Here is a 17626-nt window from a genome sequence, read left to right as displayed (position 1 = left end):
GCGTATGGAAGAGAAGCAGCAGCCTGTCCCTCAGGAAACCAATCCTCCAATCAATGGAATGTTTAAATGCTTCTGGCTTACCTTTAAAGGGAACCTGAGTTTGGTCTGAGACTTTTCTATATTTACCCTTCTGTAGCTCTTTTATGGATTTGTCCCTGGTGAAAATCCCGAGATTTTAAGAAATCCCAGACATCAACTACTAAATTCTCAGCTTTGGCTCCAAATACAAGAACTTTTTTTTTTTTTGTCTGAAGAGGGTAATGATTACACTTACAGACGGTATAATGAAAAAGCACCAATGCAGTTTATTTTAATGCTTCTAATTCACGAGAGTCACTTCTTAATGCTACAGCAGAAGTCAATTCACCAATACTTAATTTGGAAAGCACAGTCAAGAAAGACTCCAATTTTCATTGGGACTACACAACTCAGCACAGTACTAGGCACCATGAATCCAGAACAAAAAACCGAAGTATGCATGATACAAGTAGATCTTAAACTCCAGGGGACCCATGAACCTCTGAAAAGTGTATACAAAAAAGCTGTGTAGTGTGTGCATACATTTTTCTGGGGAAAGGTCCCATGACTTCAATCAGCTCCTCAAGGGGCCCAAACAGTACACAGGAGAATTCTAATCTCCTCCGTATTTCCAATAAGGGAAGCTGTGGACCTCAGAAAGTTCACTTTCGCACATCTCAGAGTCCGTTTTCAGGGAAAGAGGGTGGAAAAGAAAACAAATGAAAGTAGCTCGCAAGGACTAGGCAGGGAAAAACTCCAGAGTGTTATTTACTTTATAAGTTTAGTAACATGTTCTGGGTTAGGGAAGGGAAATGGGGATGTAAGTGCTAAGGGAAGCTGGAAGCAAGAAGACTCCTACGAGCTTTATCAAGTCCTCACAAACACCACACACTTTAGTATGAATAAAGCAACAGCAAGAATTTAAAATGCAATGTAACGCAAGTCCAATTTTTCAGTTTCGGCATATTAACAACCTATTTTTATTTTTGAATTATCACAAACTTCAATCAGAATACTTTAAAAAATATTATTCTGCATGCGTTTAACAAATCTGACAGAGGACAAGTACCCAGCTGACTTGCATTATACTATGAAGTTTTACCTGAACGGCCGGCCAATTAACACAGATTTAAAATCATTAAGTACAGGTAACAGTGAAAATTTCAATGCATTATTCTGCTGGCATCCTACCACTAGGCACACGTTCATGTAACACTACTAGCGATTACCCTGGAGCATGGGCAGAATGCGGATGGAGGAAGCTCCCTACCAAGCAAGTTTAAGGGATTAAATGTCGTCGACGTCGTCGTCGCTACTGAGGACAAAGCTGCTGCCTGTGGAGAGGGGCCCTTCATCTTTCACATTCCCCACGCCCCTCACTGTCCCTCTCTCGTCAGAGTCGTCAAACAGCTTCTCACTAGAATCCTCGTCGTCGAACAGCTTCCCGTTGGAATCATCCTCTTCGAACATCTTTTCGTCCACGTCTTCATCTTCCTTTACCTCTACTCCTTCTTCCTCGTCCTCTTTGTCATCCGAGTCTTCGAACATCTTCTCGTCAGCGTCTTCGAGCCCCTTTTCATCTGCGTAGTCTTCGTCCTCCTTGTCGTCTGACTCGTCATCAAACACCTTTTCGTATGTGTCTTCCCCTTCTTCCTTGTCATCGGACTCTTCGTCAAACTCTCTCTCGGAGACCTCCTCCTCAAACACTCTTTCGGAGCTGCTATCTCCAAATTCCGATTTGTCAGAGTCATTGTCTTCGAACTCCCTACCGAGAATGTTTTCACCAAACTCCCTGTCGGAGCCGTCCTCGTCAAAATCCTTCTCAAGGCCGTTCTCTTCAAATTCTTTCTCGGAGCCATCTTCAAACTGCTTTTCAGAGCAGTCTTCTTCGGATTCCCTTTCTGAGTCATCTTCATCAGACTCCTTTTGGGGGCTCTCATCCTCTTCATACTCCTTGCTGGGGCCGTCTTGGTCAGATTCCTTTTCAAGACCATTCTCTTCATAATCATTTTTGAGCCTCTTCTTTTTGGATTCCCGTTCGGGGCCGTTCTCTTTAGACTCTGTTTTAGGACTACCCTCTTCGAACTCTTTCTCAGGACTGCCTTCTCCGGACTCTCTCTCAGGGTAGTCTTCTTCACGCTCTCTTTTGGGGCAGCCTTCCTCAGACTCTGTTTTGAGGCAGCCTTCTTCAGATTCTTTCTGGGGGCAGCCTTCTTCAGCCTCTTTCTCGGGGCCACTCTCTCTGGCATCTTTTTCAGAAGCATCTCCTTCAAATTCTCCCCCATCTTCGGTTTTTTCAAACTTCTTTTCATCGATAGGTTCTTCGAATGCCATTGCATTTGTGGCTTCTTGTGCATTCATTTTAGATGTGCTAGGGTGCTCTGAAAAATGCCTTACTCTAGAAGGCCCTGCCCTTTCCAAAGCACAAACGGAATTCGAACGCCGGAGGCCTCTGTTGGCCTCGGGAGCATTGAGGAAAGCCTCCCATCCTCTCAGCCTTTCCTCCCTTTCTCTTGTGGTCTCTTCCACCTGTGGAGAAATGGGCATTGCCAGTAAAATAAGTCTGAGGCACAAAGAAGTAACAATCTCTCTGCACACTTCTGCTACTGACACAAGTACCTGATTTCATAAGGCATCTCTTCTCAGGAAATCAGAGAATTTCCCTAGCTTCAGTTTTCAAAACTTTACATCTCAATCCACTAGAGTGGATCTTTTTTTTTCTTTTTTTAAAAGATTTTATGTATTTATTTGACAGAGAGAGATAGCAAGAGCAGGAACACAAGCAGGGGGAGTGGGAGAGGGAAAAGCAGACTTCCTGCTGAGCAGAGAGCCCGATGCGGGACTTGATCCCAGAGCCAAAGGCAGACGCTTAACGACTGAGCCACCCAGGCGCCCCACTAGAGTGGATCTTAAGATCATTTAAATAAATGCCCAACACCACAGTCCTGCCAAAATGTTTCATCAGTGAAAAAGTTAACATTTGAACTCTCTCCATACTTTACTTATCACTCTTCTGAGCACCCCTCAAAATTTCAGGCTGAGAAACCGAAAGACAAACATTTTTCTTTCTAGGCTCTGAATGCAAAGTATTATTTAGAAGAAGTATCGTTACATTAAAGAGGCTAAACTGAACCCGAAACTTATCTTGAAGGACCACTAGATCGGTATTTGTTGGTAATGATACAATTTATGTGCCCTCGACAGTTGCAGAACTCACCTGATAATCTGTAGTTCCATCCCACGCCTGGGCAGTGATTTGACGGCCACCAAACCACCTTCCATCGAGAGTTTGAATACAATAATCAGCTTCCTCTGGATCCCTGAAGGACACAGAGGCCACACCATCTGGGTGTCTCTAGAAAGGGAAGAAAAAGAAGGAATGAATGAGAAAACTAAAAATAAAGCACACACTTTGACAAAAGAGGTATGCAGTAGCGTTCTGATGATTTAAGCTCGAAGGTTTTATGTAAGAAGCAATTCTTCCTTTTTACCCCAGCCAGTAACTTGAAGCTAATTGCTTCTTGTTTTTTAAAGATTTTATTTATTTGAGAGAGAGAGAGCGCGAGAGAGTGCATGAGCGGGGGGGGGAGGGGCAGAGGGAGAAGCAGACACCCCGCTGACCAGGGAGCCTGATGCAGAGCTTGATCCCAGAACCCCACGATCATGACCCAAGCAGAAGGCAGTCGCTTAACCGACTGAGCCACCCAGGCGCCCCAAAGCTAGCTGCTTCTTTAGCTTAATCTTGTCTATCAAGAACCAAGCACGATGTCCTTGGAAATGTTTCTGCTGCCAACACCGTCTAAAGAGAGGCAAGATGGTATAGTTGTTAATGAGTGTGGACTCTCAAGTCAAATAGCCCTGGGATTAAATTCTGGCTCTGCCACTTAACAGCTGAATGACCTTGAGCAAGGAGCTCGCTCAATCTCTGAACTTCCAGCTTCCTCATCTGTAAAATGGGTATAATAGTATCCACCTACCTCAAACGATCATGAGGATTAAATGAGGTAACACATAAAGTAGCTCATATGCAATCAATAAATGGCAACTCTTTTAATTATTGTGCGTCGATCTTGGAAGTACAAAGAGTAAGAAGGGGAACATACAGAAAAATGTCTTGCTTGATCGTTCTTCTTCAAACATGGAGGAGGAGAATAATTCATGAAGATAGGGAAAGGTGGGCAAACAGGGAAACACAACGTCTCACACATCTTTCTCGTACTTCTTTTCATCTGATTGTATACTCCAGAGTGATGATAAAGGGAAATCACCAAGGCATACCAAGTCCACCAAAGCCCTGACTGCCGATCCACGTTCATCTAATTATTGCTAACAGATGACTACCACAAGATAGCAGACCTACCATACAAAAACATGAATCCAAAATTTGGGATCTGGGAATAACTTATCAAATGAAAAGAACAAATTGCTTTAGGGATCATTTGTCTAAGCCACAAACTTACATCAAAGAGAAGGAGCTTCCTAATTTGTCCAAACTTTGAACACTCTACTCGAAGGTCTTCTCTGATTTCATTCAGCACCAATGGGTCATCCTGCAAACATACACACGATTAAAACAGATCTGCCCCCTTCTTTAAACACAAATCCTGAGAAATCAAATTTCTTGCTTTGACAACAAACCAACGTACAGAAAAAGGTTTTACTTAAAAGTAGTTACTGTTGTCTGCAGTCTACAGAATTTTAAAAAGTCAAAACCAAAGGACGTTGGACCAGCAAGGCTGCAGCTGCTACTCCAGCTGGAGGAAATGGCTAAGCATGGCGGGCAGCAGCAGGACTGCGCTGGAGCAGCGGGGAGGGGGCAGCGAAGGAGGGCTGGAAATCCTAAAGCACAGCAGCTGTAAGGGCAGGAAAGGTCCTCTGGCACACCGGAAGTCAGACACTGCTAATTCCTCTGTTCTGCACGGGCATCCTGACTGTACTGACCACAGCCCTCTGCTTTGGGTTTTGCATAGATTCCCATTTACAGAAATGCTGTAATGGGGAGCGACATATCCCTTTCATTGACTAAGATAGTTCTTTGTGCTTCCAAGATTCTATTTTAACTCACAGGGTAAACCTCCCTTATAAGGATTCCTGTTCATCTTGTCTCCTACCACACTGCAACAGAACCACACAAATAAAAGAGCTGCTAAGAAGCACACAATAAAATACATTCTCGGGGCGCCTGGATGGCTCAGTGGGTGAAGCATCTGCCTTCGGCTCGGGTCATGATCTCGGGGTCCTGGGATGGAGCCCCACATCGGGCTCCCTGCCCAGCAGGGAGTCTGCTTCCTCCTCTGCCCCTCCCCCACCTTACCCCATCCCCGCTCGTGTGCTCTCGCTCTCTCTCAAATAAAGAAATAAAATCTTAAAAAAAAATATATCCTTAGCTGTTGCTTGCTTTCAACTGTGAGTCTATCAAGGGCACTCAAGTGTTGCTGCTTCTGGAGGTCTTGAGTTGGGGGGGGGCTCTCCACCCCACAACAAAAGGGTTTAAGATTACCTGTAGGGATTAACAAATCTTTCCCCAAGTCCCAGTGCATGAAAGGGGCTCATCAAACGTTACATTATCAACCTGAATTTCAACTACAAACACATATAAACAAAACATCCTATATATGAACTTCTACTGAAGTAGACTTACGCTTTTTAGGAAACATTTAACTTCATCTTGCTCACGGGTTTTTATTTTCCTCACCAACTAAAGAAGAACTGCAAAGAACAAAAAAAAAGTGCCTTTTCCCTCCTAAAGTTCTCTCAAAAAGCAAAAATAAAGAGCTGGTAGGCAGTTACTGACATCAAATTTAAAAATAAAAGAATATCCTATAAATCTGAGCCTTCTAAAAGTACAGCTGGGTTGCCCCCACTTATAAAAGCTCATTTTGGAGATGCTGTTTGTTTTATATAGGATTTGTCAGCCCTGAGAGGAATGGGAACCGGAGCATAAAAGGCACATGGTGGCCTTGAGGGGTGTGTGTGTGTGTGTGTGTGTGTGTGTGTGTGTGTGTGTGGCCTTGAGGGGTGTGTGTGTGTGTGTGTGTGTGTGTGTGCGTGTGTGTGCGCGCGCGCACGCGCGCGCACAGCTATCAGACTGTGTGCTTTCCTAAGGCAGGAATCTGGTCTGAATGTTTTGTCTGCCTCACAGAACCCAGCACAGGTGTTTCCACATGGTGAATAGTCAATAAAAAGCCTTTTCAGAGTTAGAAAAACAATTCCCAATATCTTAACTTTATTCACCAAGGGAAATCAGGATTACAGTAAAAACATACAAAATTCTTTCAAAATATTTAACAAATTTAAGTGTGACTCCATTGTGTGTGTGGGGGGGAGCACCACTCTATTTCTGCAGCAAAGTCTCAGTGTTTTTCCTACAAGCATATCCAATTTTAGCCAAAATCTTCCTACACTTCCGTTTTCATTTATACCAGCTTGAAAAACTAATATAATATAATATAGCCTCACTGCTGTTTAGTAGCCTGAAGCTTAACGCTAACAATCCCCTCCTCTAGGAAAACTCTTTAACATAGCTAAGAATGGAAAATTTCTAAACACAACACTTGGCAAGCAATAGACTTGAGATGAAAATCAGACAGATGCACTGAAACCTCCTGCTCAATACTCATTTTGGGGGGGGGGTGGCGTTCTGTTTTCCCAGGAAGAAAGTTAAACCATATTTCTCACTCCTTTCCAATCTAAACCTACACTGGCCACGACGGCAGCCACTAACCGCATGTGGCCACTGAGCACTTAAAATGTGGCTAGTCCCAATTGAGGTGTGTTCCAAGTGTGACATGAACACCAGATTTTGAAGATTTAGTACCAAAGTGGGGGGGAACAATGTAACTCGTTAATGTTTTTGTATCACATGCTGAAATTAAAACTATTTTGGATCTATTGGGCTAAAGTTCATTATTAAAATTAATTTCCCCTATTTCGTGTTCTAGTTTAACTGTGGGTCCCAGAAAAATTTAAACTACCCATGTGGCTCACATTCGCTTTCTGTTGGCCAGTGCTGGTGTACAGAATGAGAATCCTACCTTTGCGACACAGTTTTGGTTCTTCACCTCCCAGTACTCAAACTGGCCAGGCATGCAGTTTTATTTACTTATTGTTTAAAGTTTATTGATTTTTTTTTTAATAGTAATCTCTATACCCCACGTGGGGCTCAAACCCACAACCCCGAGATCAAGAGTCATACACTCTTCTGCCCGAGCCAGCCAGGCGCCCCCAGGCATGCCTTTTTAAATAAGGCTTTGAATTAAATACTGAAAACCCTCTGAAGTTACATTAACAATATTAGCCTTCGCATTGTTCACCCTGACACCAAAGAGTATTTTTAGGTATTTTGCTTCTCACACGGGTCAACTGTTTGTGGAGTAAAAATATATTCTACCCACAACCCCCCCCCCAATCTGGTTTCTTTCTGACACCCCGGGGAACCTAACAATTCAGTTTTTGTTTTCCACTACAAAGCTCAATGCTGATGACTACTCTTTCGATTCACATGGAATCTTTCGTCAAATCAAACACTCCCCCAAAACGTCCAATAGCACGTTTTCCGGCTGCACACCTTGGTGACGAGTCATACAGCGTCTACACCAGCGGTGCCCAACAGGACTTGCTGTGGTGACAAATGAGTATCTGCATTATCCAATACAGAGGGCTGGTAGGACTAAGGAATTCCATTTTTAATTTTCTTTCATTTCAGTTAAATAACCCCATGTGGGTGGAGGTCTACCCTCCTGGATAGTCTACTATGGTGGACAGATTCGTACTGACACACTCTGAAGTACAGGCCCACAGAGACCGGGAACAAAAACTAAGTTCTTTCTCTTTCTCCCTCTCCCTCTGCCCCCCCACCCCCGCTCCCGTGCACGCTCGCTCTCCCTTCTAAAGTAAATAAATCAATCTTAAAAAAAAAACCCCAAACACATAACGAGATCCCTCTGTCTGAAAGGCTCTCGTGGAGGTGGCAGGCCGCACGAGAGCCGGCAGGTAGGCGAACAAGGGCAGCACCCGGGGGTTTCTCCCACCATGAGCTCTGAAGCCCGTCCCTGTCCTCTCAGCTTCTGAAAAGAACACTTTCCTTCATTTGCAAAGATGCTCAAGAGAAAACGTGTTATCCGCGGAGTGAAGCAAAGGACTCTGCCTTGTAACAGGACTCTGATTCAATCATCCTTTCACTTTTTCTTCATATAAATATTGAGGGTCTGTAAAATAAATACATATTGAGGGTCTACTGTATGCCAGGCAGAATTCTAACCACTGGGAATATAAGAGCAAACGAGGGAGCTCCTGGCTCTCACGGAGCTCACATTCTAGTAGAGGAGATCCGATTATTTCCGATAACAATAAACGTTAGGAACAGTTTTTCAAACTGGTGTAAAAGAAAATGGAAGTCTAAGAGGACTTTGGCTAAACAGGGTAATTTAAAGCCTCTATAACTCCAAAGTAAAGTTTACACTAAACCAGTAAGAGCGTTTGAAAAAAGAACAGAGAATTTACAAGCATGAGCCTTCTGTCCTTAAAATGATCCACTGGAGGGAATTTGTAGGGGTCAAAATCAAGTAAATTTGGCGTTCTGGAGGAGAGAATACTCGTTAAGCTCAGAAAAACAAAGTCTGCACAATGTGATCGCCAGATTCAAATTAGGTGGTCAGTGAGCAAAGCAGGGGGGCAAAACACAAACACATATGCAATCACACAACAGGCTTCTACTTACCGAGGTTCCTGACAATTTGAATTAAGTTTGCATTAATATTCACACTCGAGCATTACAAGTATGAAATGCGTGCATCAAGGATGTCAGGTCATAGACATTAACAGGTCATGTAATTTTAAAAAACCCGTTATTCACATGGGGGATAGAATGAGATGAACTGTAAGAAATCTGGAGTTGTACCTAGTAGACCAGATAGCCTGATCCAGCTATGCATTCCTTTCAAATCCCTACCTGGCAGGGAGAATGTTTCCAAAAAGTGTTTTAAAATTCTTCAGAATTCTACTCAGAAGAGACATCAAATGTTACAAATTGACCACATGTATCTCTCCCCAATGACCTCAAAAGATACGCAGACCCCAGGGGTGCACCGTGAACCCTATCACATCACTATTGGCTGGGCCGGAGCTCCACAGACCACTCTGGGGTCCTCTCCAAAGGGGTTACAATGAAACTGCTGTTCTGTTACAACGCACAGAAGGAGTAAGAGGGGGCTTCAGTTGCAACTAGATACTTATAAACCTGGAGTGGTACAGTACGAACGTTTTTTTCTTCTCACGTAACTTGTTATCTTTATGGTTACTTGTTGCCTTTCTCTGTCTGTGGAGCTGCTGATCATTAATTTCAGATTCCAGGCAGAGAATAAAGCCTTGTTCGTCCACAAACGCTGCCATGGGTCTGTGGGAAAGACCGACAAGAACAAGAGGCAGGAGGCCTCTTGTACAAGGCGCTGTGGCGGTGGTCTAGGCCTCGCACGCCTCTCGTACCTCTCCAGCTCTTCGTCCTCTAGTCGCTTTTACCGGATGTTCTTAGAATTTTAACATGGACAGTAAGTATTATAAAGTCCTCCCAATAGCCACGAAGGCATTGTGTACAAGTCAGATCTTGAAAAGCTACCGTCACCAATTAAACATTGGGAGCTGTATTTCATGAACCCGGGTTTTTTTTTTTTTTTTTTTTAGGGATCAGGTCTGTAGTACCAAAGTGAAGTTCTCATTGGCAAGTGTGAAATGACTCCCCACCGAAACCAGCCCATCCTTGTGGAAATGCACTCAAAACCCACAAGCAGTGCCCAGAAATTGTTCAGTGATTGTATTTTTAATGATTTCTTCAAGTAGCTGCCGTTTGCAGCCACGGTGTGGGTGTTAAACAGTGTTCCCTGGGGAACAACTAAAAGAACCCTGGGCTAAACATGGGAAAATCCAAACGCTTTGATGGACTCTTACTTAGCTCTATTTTCCTACCTTGCCAGCTATGTGGATGTGTAGGATGTGACAGGAGAAACACAAGGCGAGGCAAGCTTTGGGCTCCCTTGAAAGAAAGCACATCAACGTTCCCATCGGCGGGAATATCACCTCCTACCTCAAAATCCATCGGATGGAACATATTTTTGATGATGACAACTCGCTCGTGCCGCATCCGGGATGGGCCGGCTCGTCTCTCAGGTCTCCAGTCCAACTGCCTAATGCGATAAAACAGGAACAAGAGACTGAATTTTGTTTCATACTTGTGGGAGAGGAGAAAAAGAGTTGTTACAATCATCCTCTATCGAGTACTTAATGATACTAATTATCTTGTTTAGTCACAGTTCCCACTGGGAGACTTTCTGAGGCAGTAACATTACTGGGTGGGTGAAAGACAGACCCCGTGTCTGAAATCCCCAGAATGGATCTTTTTTCAGAACTGTGATCTGGTTACAAACATTCCAATGAGACTCCCATAAAGTGCCAGTTATTCAGTATTTATGACTATCTGGTACGTACGACTACACTTTGAGGGCAAAAAATAAGTTCAAATTGTATTGGCTTTTAGGCATTTTATGATCACAAAGAACAAACTGCATTGAAATATGTAAAACTACTCTTATACAATCTTAAATTTTATTGGTAGGTGTTTACATAAAATTGGTAGGTATCTAGTCTGACTATTCCTGTAAAAACTATAGGACACCACAACTCAACTCTTTTATGATCACTGTATCACTGGTTTGAGCACAGTGTTAGAAATGTTATTAGAACTCACTCTGATAAAAGAAAGTACTTAACGCTTTAGCTCCCTGTGTAGCTGATGTCAATTCACATCAAAAATGAGCTAATGGCTCTGGTATACAAGCCTGAACTATTTTATTTAATCTGCTGTTCAACTCCTTCCAAAGAGAAGGCCTTCTCATCTCACTGAAGCCCATGTTATATTACAAATACACACTCCAGAAAAGAAAAACACGGCCACTGGCAGATCATCCTACCTTGCAGATTAATGAAGGTTTCTGATGATCTAATGAAATTCTTTGAAAACAATTTATACGTACATTTGATGGAACAAAACTAGGGGGCTATACCAAAAACACACTCTAGGATATTTATACGAAATCTTTCAGAAACGGAAAAACAACACAAACTTCTGTTGCAGAGACAGCTTTTTCTTGTAGTCTTTGCACTTCTTCTTCTTCTTTGAAGCATCATATTCCCCCTTCAGTTGAAACTTTGCCACTTCAACATGTAATTTGTAGCCTCTAATTTCATCTTCATCCAAGAGTTTTAACGCGAGATCCACAGATTCCCTCTTTATAAAGGTAAAATGAGAGACAGGAATTTACATGCTGAAATGAAGCTTTGGGAGGTTTTTTTAGACGAACGATGACCATACATACAATAAACATGTCATCATAACTACCTCCTTTGAGATAAAGAACTCTAGGCTGCCTTATCAGGAAACCTGCACTCTAGACACAGCTGTCCTCAACCAGCTTTGTGAACTTGGGCAAGTTATTCAATTTCTTCATCTGTAAAATGGGAAGAGAAATGCCTTCTTTGCAGGGTTCTTGACAAAATCAAATGAAAGAATGCACATAAAGGATAGAGACTGGCATACAGGTGCTCAATAGATCACATTATTATTGGAATAGTAGTATTGCCTCTTGGAGTCTCAATTTCTCAATGAGGCAAAAGGACTTGTGTGACTTCTAAGGTACATTCCAGTTTAAAATTCGAAAGTATTCCTACTCAAAAGACTAGATGACTCGAGGAACTGGGAATAGCATAGCCAGCCTTTAATTTTTTTGGTTCACCAATTAAAATGTAGGTCTGTGATATAGTGTGAAGATGATTATCTCACGACTTGTACATTAAATACATTTGTGGATTCTGGGTTCTACACAAAGAGGGCAGTTGTCAGCCCTATGCAGAGTCAAAGATCTGAGGACCTGAGGAAAACAAAAAATAACTGAACTTAGCTGCACAATCAAATATGGATCTTAGAACAATTATATATTTTTAAAAGATTTTATTCAGAAAGAGAGCGCCTGTGCACTCGAGCATGTGAGCATGAGTCAGGGGGAGGAGGGCAGGAGGAGAAGAGAGGAGGAGGAGGGGTAGGGGGGAGGGAGAGGGAGGACGCCACACTGAGCGTGGAGTCCGATGCAGGGCCCCATCTCACGACACTGAGATCATGACCTGATCTGAAACCAAGGGTCGGATGCTTAACTGACTGAGCCACCCAGGAGTCCCTTAATTATATTTTTTTGGAACTTAATACACTGGTTGGCCAATCTTGAACTTTTTATCAAGTGACTCAAAACTCCACTTTTCTCTTTAAAAAATTAGAAAATCCAATCAAACTTCCTAAGAATCTGTTCACAGATTTTTAATAACCCTTGAGGAACTTGTAAAACTTTCAAATCTCCTTGTATGTGAAAATTAATAACTACCTATAATGGCCATTCTCCCAGATGGCCCGTTCACATTCAAGAACCAGATTCAAAACGTATCTTCCAAAGAGCTGTCAGCTTAACCCTACCCCTTTCCGACTTCACTGAAACGTTTTACATTCACAACACAGCTGTGGTGTTGGTACTGTTGTTTAATCACTTTGATTTTACTCTGTAATTATTTTCACCTTCCATGACATAGGTACATGTCATCGTTGTGCACATTTCTTCTGTATTCTGCAATAATGCATAAAACATGCTCCTAAGGTGAGAGATGTTCCAGAAACGGTGACTGCCTTTGACACTGAGCTTTCCCTGTGCAATTAATTGATGGTGCCATGATTACGTAAAGTTCTGCAAATTTCTATTAAGAGCAACAATCTCTCTTCTCTCCCATTCACGATACATTTCAGAGCAGCAAGCATAGCTACCATCTCCTTTATGGTCTAATTCAGGGCTCAGAAAACTTTTGTACAGGGCCAGTTAGTAAGTATTTTAGGCTTTGTGGGCCACGTGGTGTGTGCTGCAACCACTCAACTCCACTGCTGAAACACAAAAGCAGCCATAGACAAACGAGTAAATGAGTGAACGAATGAATGTGGCTGTGTTCGATAAAACCTTATTTACAAAAACAGGCAGTGAGCTGGAGTTTGCCAAATCCCGGTCTAATTCATTCCAGTGGGTAAATAAAATGTTACCGGCTTTCTTTTCTTTGTGGATTTTTAAAATGTGTTCTGAGTCCTAAAGAGATCTCTGCAGTGAGAATTCTTTTAAGACAAAAGAAGCACTTCAGTCATATAACTTGCATAATACCTTGGCCTGATAACATATTTTCCTACAACAGTAAATAACCTCACCAGTGCGATACACACAGGCACAATCTGAAATTTTAGCTTTCTTCATATCCTGTTTTGAATAGTTCTCAGTCTTGGTTATCATCTATATGAAATTACAGCCCTGGTTCTTGAGTTAAAAAATGAAAATACAAGAAATTTATTTGACCACATAACTAACCTTCAAATAACAGCAAAGACCATCTCCTTTAAGATTTCCTTGATTATCTTTGTAAAGTTTGACCTTAAATTCTTCCGTTTGAGGATCTCTCATAATAATGCCAAACTTGGACATGAGCTGTATAAATTCATCCACTGTAATGTCTGGAGGCAAACCTGTAACATTAGGGAAGAAAATTATAAAAGCATGTACAGTAACAGTGCAGGTTACTTAAGCATTCTACCAATTAGAAATCTACAACTTAGACGAGCACACGTTTGATTTTCTAAATATACGTTAAAAAATCTCACACCTATAGAATTGAGGAAATTTCATGTTTTAATATATTCAAATATACATTAAAATCATGTTTTGCTTAAGCTTTGTATCAATGTAGGAGCAAACTGCCATAAGTTACCTAAAGCAGACAGAAAGGATGGCATACAAAGTTACACACTCGCAATGTTTCTTAGTTTTGTAGTAAGCAAAAATGTATCCCTTACAAATGTCAATAGCTGAACAAAAAAATGACACAATGATAAAACATAGACTTCAGAGAAGCTGAAAAGTAAAAATCACTTCCTGAAAAATCTCAAAGTCAAATATTTTCTACTCTATATTTGTTTAAGAGATGGGGGCGCGCCTGGCTGGCTCAGTTGGAAGAGTGCAACTCTTGACCTCAGGGTGGTGAGTTCAAGGCCCACGTCGGGTGTGGAGACTACTTAAAATAAACAAACAAATAAATAAAAGAGCATACGTACCAGACACATATACATTTGTATTTCTGTCTTCTTCAACGTGAAACCAACCTAAAAATCAAAATTAAAAGAAAATACATGCAAGAAAAGGTAAGAGTCCCATTATGAAATCTTGACAATGTACCAGTTTCTTGAAACTTCCAGGACTCTTTTCTTACCCTTAGAACAAGAGAGACTAACTCAAATCACTGTCCAGCTTTCAAAGTATTCAGATCTTTGGACACTTAATTAGTTTCAGAGCCTTATCTACAAAAGGAGAGCTACTCATCTTGGTTCTTTATGATTCTGCTACCACCTTAAAAAAAACTCTTCCTTGCACTGACTTCAGGCCCTGCATGCAGAAGTTGCCTCTGACTCCAACCTACTGTGTTAGACATGGCCAAGCTGAGGCAAAACTGCCTTGCGTTCAATTTAATTAAACTCAAAAAACTGTAAGAAAATTACCTTACAAACAGAACTTTTGATAGCAGCTCTATTTTGCAAAGGAAGAAACTGAGGCACAGAATTGAAAGAGCCTACCCAATGCTCACAAATTAGTGCGGGAGCCAATATATGAACCCAAATAATAATAATAAAAAAAAGCCTCTCATCTTATGATTCCTTCAAAGCCATTGTAATTCTCCAAATAGTAACCATATATACCCATACTAACATTTAAAATTTTTACATTCATGTTTTGCAAGCTAAATCCACTTGCCTGATTCGGCCTTTCTCTTTTCTCCCCTCTTTTTGGGATCACTGGGTTCAGGGGTTTTTCTTTGCGGAGGTTCTTCTGCGGTCCTAGCGCTGACTTCTTGTACATTTGCAGTAGAGCTAGATGCCCCATCATTAGAAAAGCCATAATTGGCCTGATATGTAGCAATGAAATCTTCAGTGATCTAAACAAAAAATTCCAGCACACACACATATAGAAATTGAAAATTGATTTCTTCCCATAGAGTTTACACTGGGTTAAATTTCAGCATATTTAGTTGTACAACTGAACAAAGAAGTGTTTCTGCAGATAACGGTTGTAGTAAATAGTGTAAATGCAAGAACAGTCACCTTACACAGAAAATGTGCATAAAATGATAAAAAAAATAAGACATGGGTATTTGGGTTATCAAACACAAAATTCTAAGATACTACTGGCATTTTAAGTGATGTTGGCGAGTTTTCTAGTTGTTTCATTTATAAATCACTACCTCTCTCCAATCTACTTGACTAAGGCTACAAGTACAGACAACAAAGGAAGTACCAGATAACGATAGAACAGAACAAAAACCAACAGTCACCTAATAATCTAACACCAGAACCAATTTTTCTTTTGCTATAGAGATACACAAAAGTATACACACGCTAAATATTTGAGTATCTGTATGCAGAGAGCACACAGAATGGAACTGATTTGGTATAAGGGCATAGGGCTAACAACTGTAAAACTAAATGCTTATTTTAACTCCATCACTAATTATATCACACTATCATTTAGTGTCAGAAGAAACTAAGAACAAATTCAACTCACATCTATATTCCCCGCTTTTAGGGGGTTAAAAAAAAAAAGCACAGTTGCACAATGAAAGACATGGGAGTTCTTCCTTCATTCTGGTCAATGTTACACACACACAGGAGTGGGGAAAATTTTAAACTCAAAGTTTCAAGAGGTATGGGCTTCCATAACATAAAAAGATAAGAGTCACAAATGAATCCATTATCAGACTACTGTTAAAAGTCCTCAGAAACCAAATCTGCTCTGGAGCTGGCACGACCAGTACAAGCAAAATAAATTTAACAATGTGGACGGAGTGGGGCATACACACAAATACAAAGTGGAAAATAAAAAAGTTGAAATAAATAATTTTAAGGGTAACAGTCGAATTACGCAATGGAGACACGGTTTATATTACCAGCTTGCAAGTCGATTAGCATGCTAACTAGTATCTTTTTCCACCCACATGAGACTTTGATTAACAGGGTACTTTTACCAAAAAGTTTACAGAACCAAGTTAACACCAGTTACACTACTTTCAAGCTGGAATAAAATACTTAACAATTTCCAAGCACTCTAAACAAATATACATAGATCTTTTCCACGCCATATTCTGTGCCTGTGGTTATATGGTTCAAACACACATGCCTAGGGACAAAATTTGATAGGAAAGAGAGGTGCAAGACAAAGTTCAATCCGTAAAGAGATATACGATGTGGCTACTCTTTTTCAAACAGAGAAGCTGCCTTTTGCACAAAGTATATGAGCTAAACAAATATCAGAATTCCTAGGATAAGTGAGGTTGGCTATCTGAGATTAACAGCTACTAAATTTGCTCCTGGTGTTTTTCCTCTTTGCAATAAAAAGCAGTCATCAATGCAATAACCAACTGTGACCTTCACAGACAAAATTAGTAAGGCATAGACAAGACTTAAGAATTAAATTACATTTAAGACATCTCCGTAAAGATTTACGTTTCTCTACACATCGGTTCTGCAACAGAAACAACAAAAAGAAACGTCACTATCCATGGGGCTCTAACTCAGGACCTCAGCAAAGAAAACGGAAAAGGGGCGCCTCGCGAGGCTGGCCAGGCGGGCTCGCTCTGCCGTGGCGCCCGTGCCACTCTCCTACCTTGGGGAACCAAGCCTTCTTGTCCAGGTCCCACTCGTACGGGGTGTCAGCCGGCTGCTGCCCGAAAGAATCGGGCTCTCCACTGGGATCCTTCTGGGTGTCGCCGTCCTTGGCGTCGCCGTACAATTCTTGCATTCGCAACTGCTCATCAAACTCGTCGTTCCCATCCAAGTTGTTGCCGCTCATGTTGCCGACTTAGGCAAGGGACAGGGTCCGCGCGAGCAAATAGGAGCAAAGAGGCCGAGATGCAGCCAGAGGCTACAGAGAAAGGGAGGTCAGCCGCACTCGGCCCGCGCCCCGCCGCCCCCCGGCACGACTCCCTGCTGCGCCCCAGCAGCCCCCGGGAGGTCGGGGCCGCCCGGCGCCCGCGCCGCCCCCCGCTCCGCCCGCCTTCCTGCCGCGCGCGCGCGCGCGCGCCCCAGCTTGCAGCCCGGCCGCGCCACCGCCCACCTGGCTTGCTCCACCAGGCCTCGGCGCAGCGGCTCGTCCCAGGGCGTGGCGGGAGCGCGCGCGCCGCCGCCGCCGACCGGGTTTGAGACGCCTGCAGCGCCCGCGGCTCCCGCGGCCCCCGCGGCCCCCACGGCCCTCGCGGCAACGTCAGGAGATTGCTGGAAAACTGAGGCCCGCTCAGGCTGACGCAGTCGCCATTGTCGGCACGTCGCGACGTCGCGGGTCGCGCCGACACGCCTCCAGTGGCGTCAACAAGCGCCGACGCGGGCGGGGGGGGGTGGTGCGGGGTCCTATGGGCGGGGCGTCGGGGGGGCGCGCTGCTTTCGCGCGCGGCTGTCACGCGCCGCTGCCCACCCCTGCCTTCTGGGCGGGACGGGGGTGGT

General features: G+C 42.8%; 1 protein-coding gene across 3 annotated transcripts; it reads right to left on the bottom strand.

Annotated features, from left to right (window-relative positions):
* Window positions 1–282: 282 nt before the first annotated feature.
* HTATSF1 (HIV-1 Tat specific factor 1) lies at window positions 283–17456 on the bottom strand. 3 transcript variants are annotated; one of them, XM_025861536.2, is made up of 10 exons: window positions 17244–17456; window positions 16794–17051; window positions 14889–15069; window positions 14195–14242; window positions 13455–13609; window positions 11133–11296; window positions 10097–10196; window positions 4479–4568; window positions 3236–3373; window positions 283–2547 (listed from the first exon to the last, which is right to left on the bottom strand). In XM_025861536.2, exons 2-10 carry the CDS (start codon window positions 16977–16979, stop codon window positions 1306–1308), a joined length of 2304 nt encoding a protein of 767 aa, XP_025717321.1. In that variant the 5' UTR covers window positions 16980–17051; window positions 17244–17456; the 3' UTR covers window positions 283–1305. The 3 variants fall into 3 exon arrangements, with proteins under 3 accessions (XP_025717321.1, XP_073741793.1, XP_073741794.1); XM_073885692.1 differs by lacking the exon at window positions 17244–17456 and having other exon boundaries at window positions 16794–17157; XM_073885693.1 differs by lacking the exons at window positions 4479–4568; window positions 17244–17456 and having other exon boundaries at window positions 16794–17157.
* Between the last annotated feature and the right edge of the window lie 170 nt (window positions 17457–17626).

This window comes from Callorhinus ursinus, unplaced genomic scaffold (assembly GCF_003265705.2).
Source record: "Callorhinus ursinus isolate GAN/ISIS: 27379988/994484 unplaced genomic scaffold, GSC_fseal_2.0 scaffold64, whole genome shotgun sequence".
Lineage (NCBI taxonomy): Eukaryota > Metazoa > Chordata > Mammalia > Carnivora > Otariidae > Callorhinus > Callorhinus ursinus.
Note: the sequence above shows the minus strand (reverse complement) of the source record. Positions and strands in the feature narration are given on the sequence as shown.

What these genes read in the sequence shown, in the direction of transcription:
- HTATSF1 (XM_025861536.2), bottom strand. Translation starts at nt 16,979, where the DNA reads ATGAGCGGCAACAACTTGGATGGGAACGACGAGTTTGATGAGCAGTTG. An exon ending in GTCTTTGCTGTTATTTGAAG is followed by an intron (nt 11,297 to 13,454) that starts GTTAGTTATGTG and finishes ACCTTTATAAAG; the next exon opens with AGGGAATCTGTGGATCTCGC. An exon ending in ATGGAACTACAGATTATCAG is followed by an intron (nt 2,548 to 3,235) that starts GTGAGTTCTGCA and finishes ATTTCTCCACAG; the next exon opens with GTGGAAGAGACCACAAGAGA.